The sequence below is a fragment of the Rhincodon typus genome, chromosome 49, assembly GCF_021869965.1.
Source record: "Rhincodon typus isolate 14 chromosome 49, sRhiTyp1.1, whole genome shotgun sequence".
Lineage (NCBI taxonomy): Eukaryota > Metazoa > Chordata > Chondrichthyes > Orectolobiformes > Rhincodontidae > Rhincodon > Rhincodon typus.
The window spans coordinates 3,871,619-3,872,080 of NC_063380.1; the positions used below are offsets into that span (position 1 = coordinate 3,871,619).

At 60.4% G+C, this 462-nt stretch overlaps 1 protein-coding gene across 1 annotated transcript in view; it reads right to left on the bottom strand.

Moving 5' to 3' along the window:
* LOC109926221 (F-box/LRR-repeat protein 19) overlaps positions 1–462 on the bottom strand; it is a 17,423-nt gene that overhangs the window by 1,514 nt on the left and 15,447 nt on the right. The window contains exon 8 of the mRNA XM_048620910.1: positions 131–292. Coding sequence (XP_048476867.1) covers positions 131–292 — 162 coding nt within the window. The remainder of the gene's footprint in view (positions 1–130; positions 293–462) is intronic.

Sequence of the window (462 nt, forward strand, 5' to 3'; positions counted from 1 at the left end):
CCCCCCCCCCACTGATCAGAGGCTGTTACTGCAGGAGGCTCACTGCCCCCAGTTACTGCATAAACCCCACTCTCTCACTCCCACCGAGCCCTATATAAATCAAACACTGCCCCCTCCCCTCAGTTCCTACCTGGCCGGGTGTCACTCGGAGGGGAGACGAGTTCACGGAGGTGTGAGTCCTTCACGTCCTCGACCCAGCGAAGGTCGAGTAGCCTCAGGCAAGAACAACTGGCCGAACAGAGAGCAGAAACGGAGGACCAGGAACATCCGGAAAGGATCAGCTCCTTCAGGCCTGGGCAAGGGCCAGTGAGAACAGGGACACCGAGGTCAGACTCTGGGCTTCCACAACCACCGTAAGTCCCCAGTTCCTCCACTCCCTCCCAGCCCTCCATTATCACCTGTCTCCATCCCAGGGAACGGGCAGGTAGAGGCGACTGGGGGGGGAGAGCAGGGGGGAAGAGA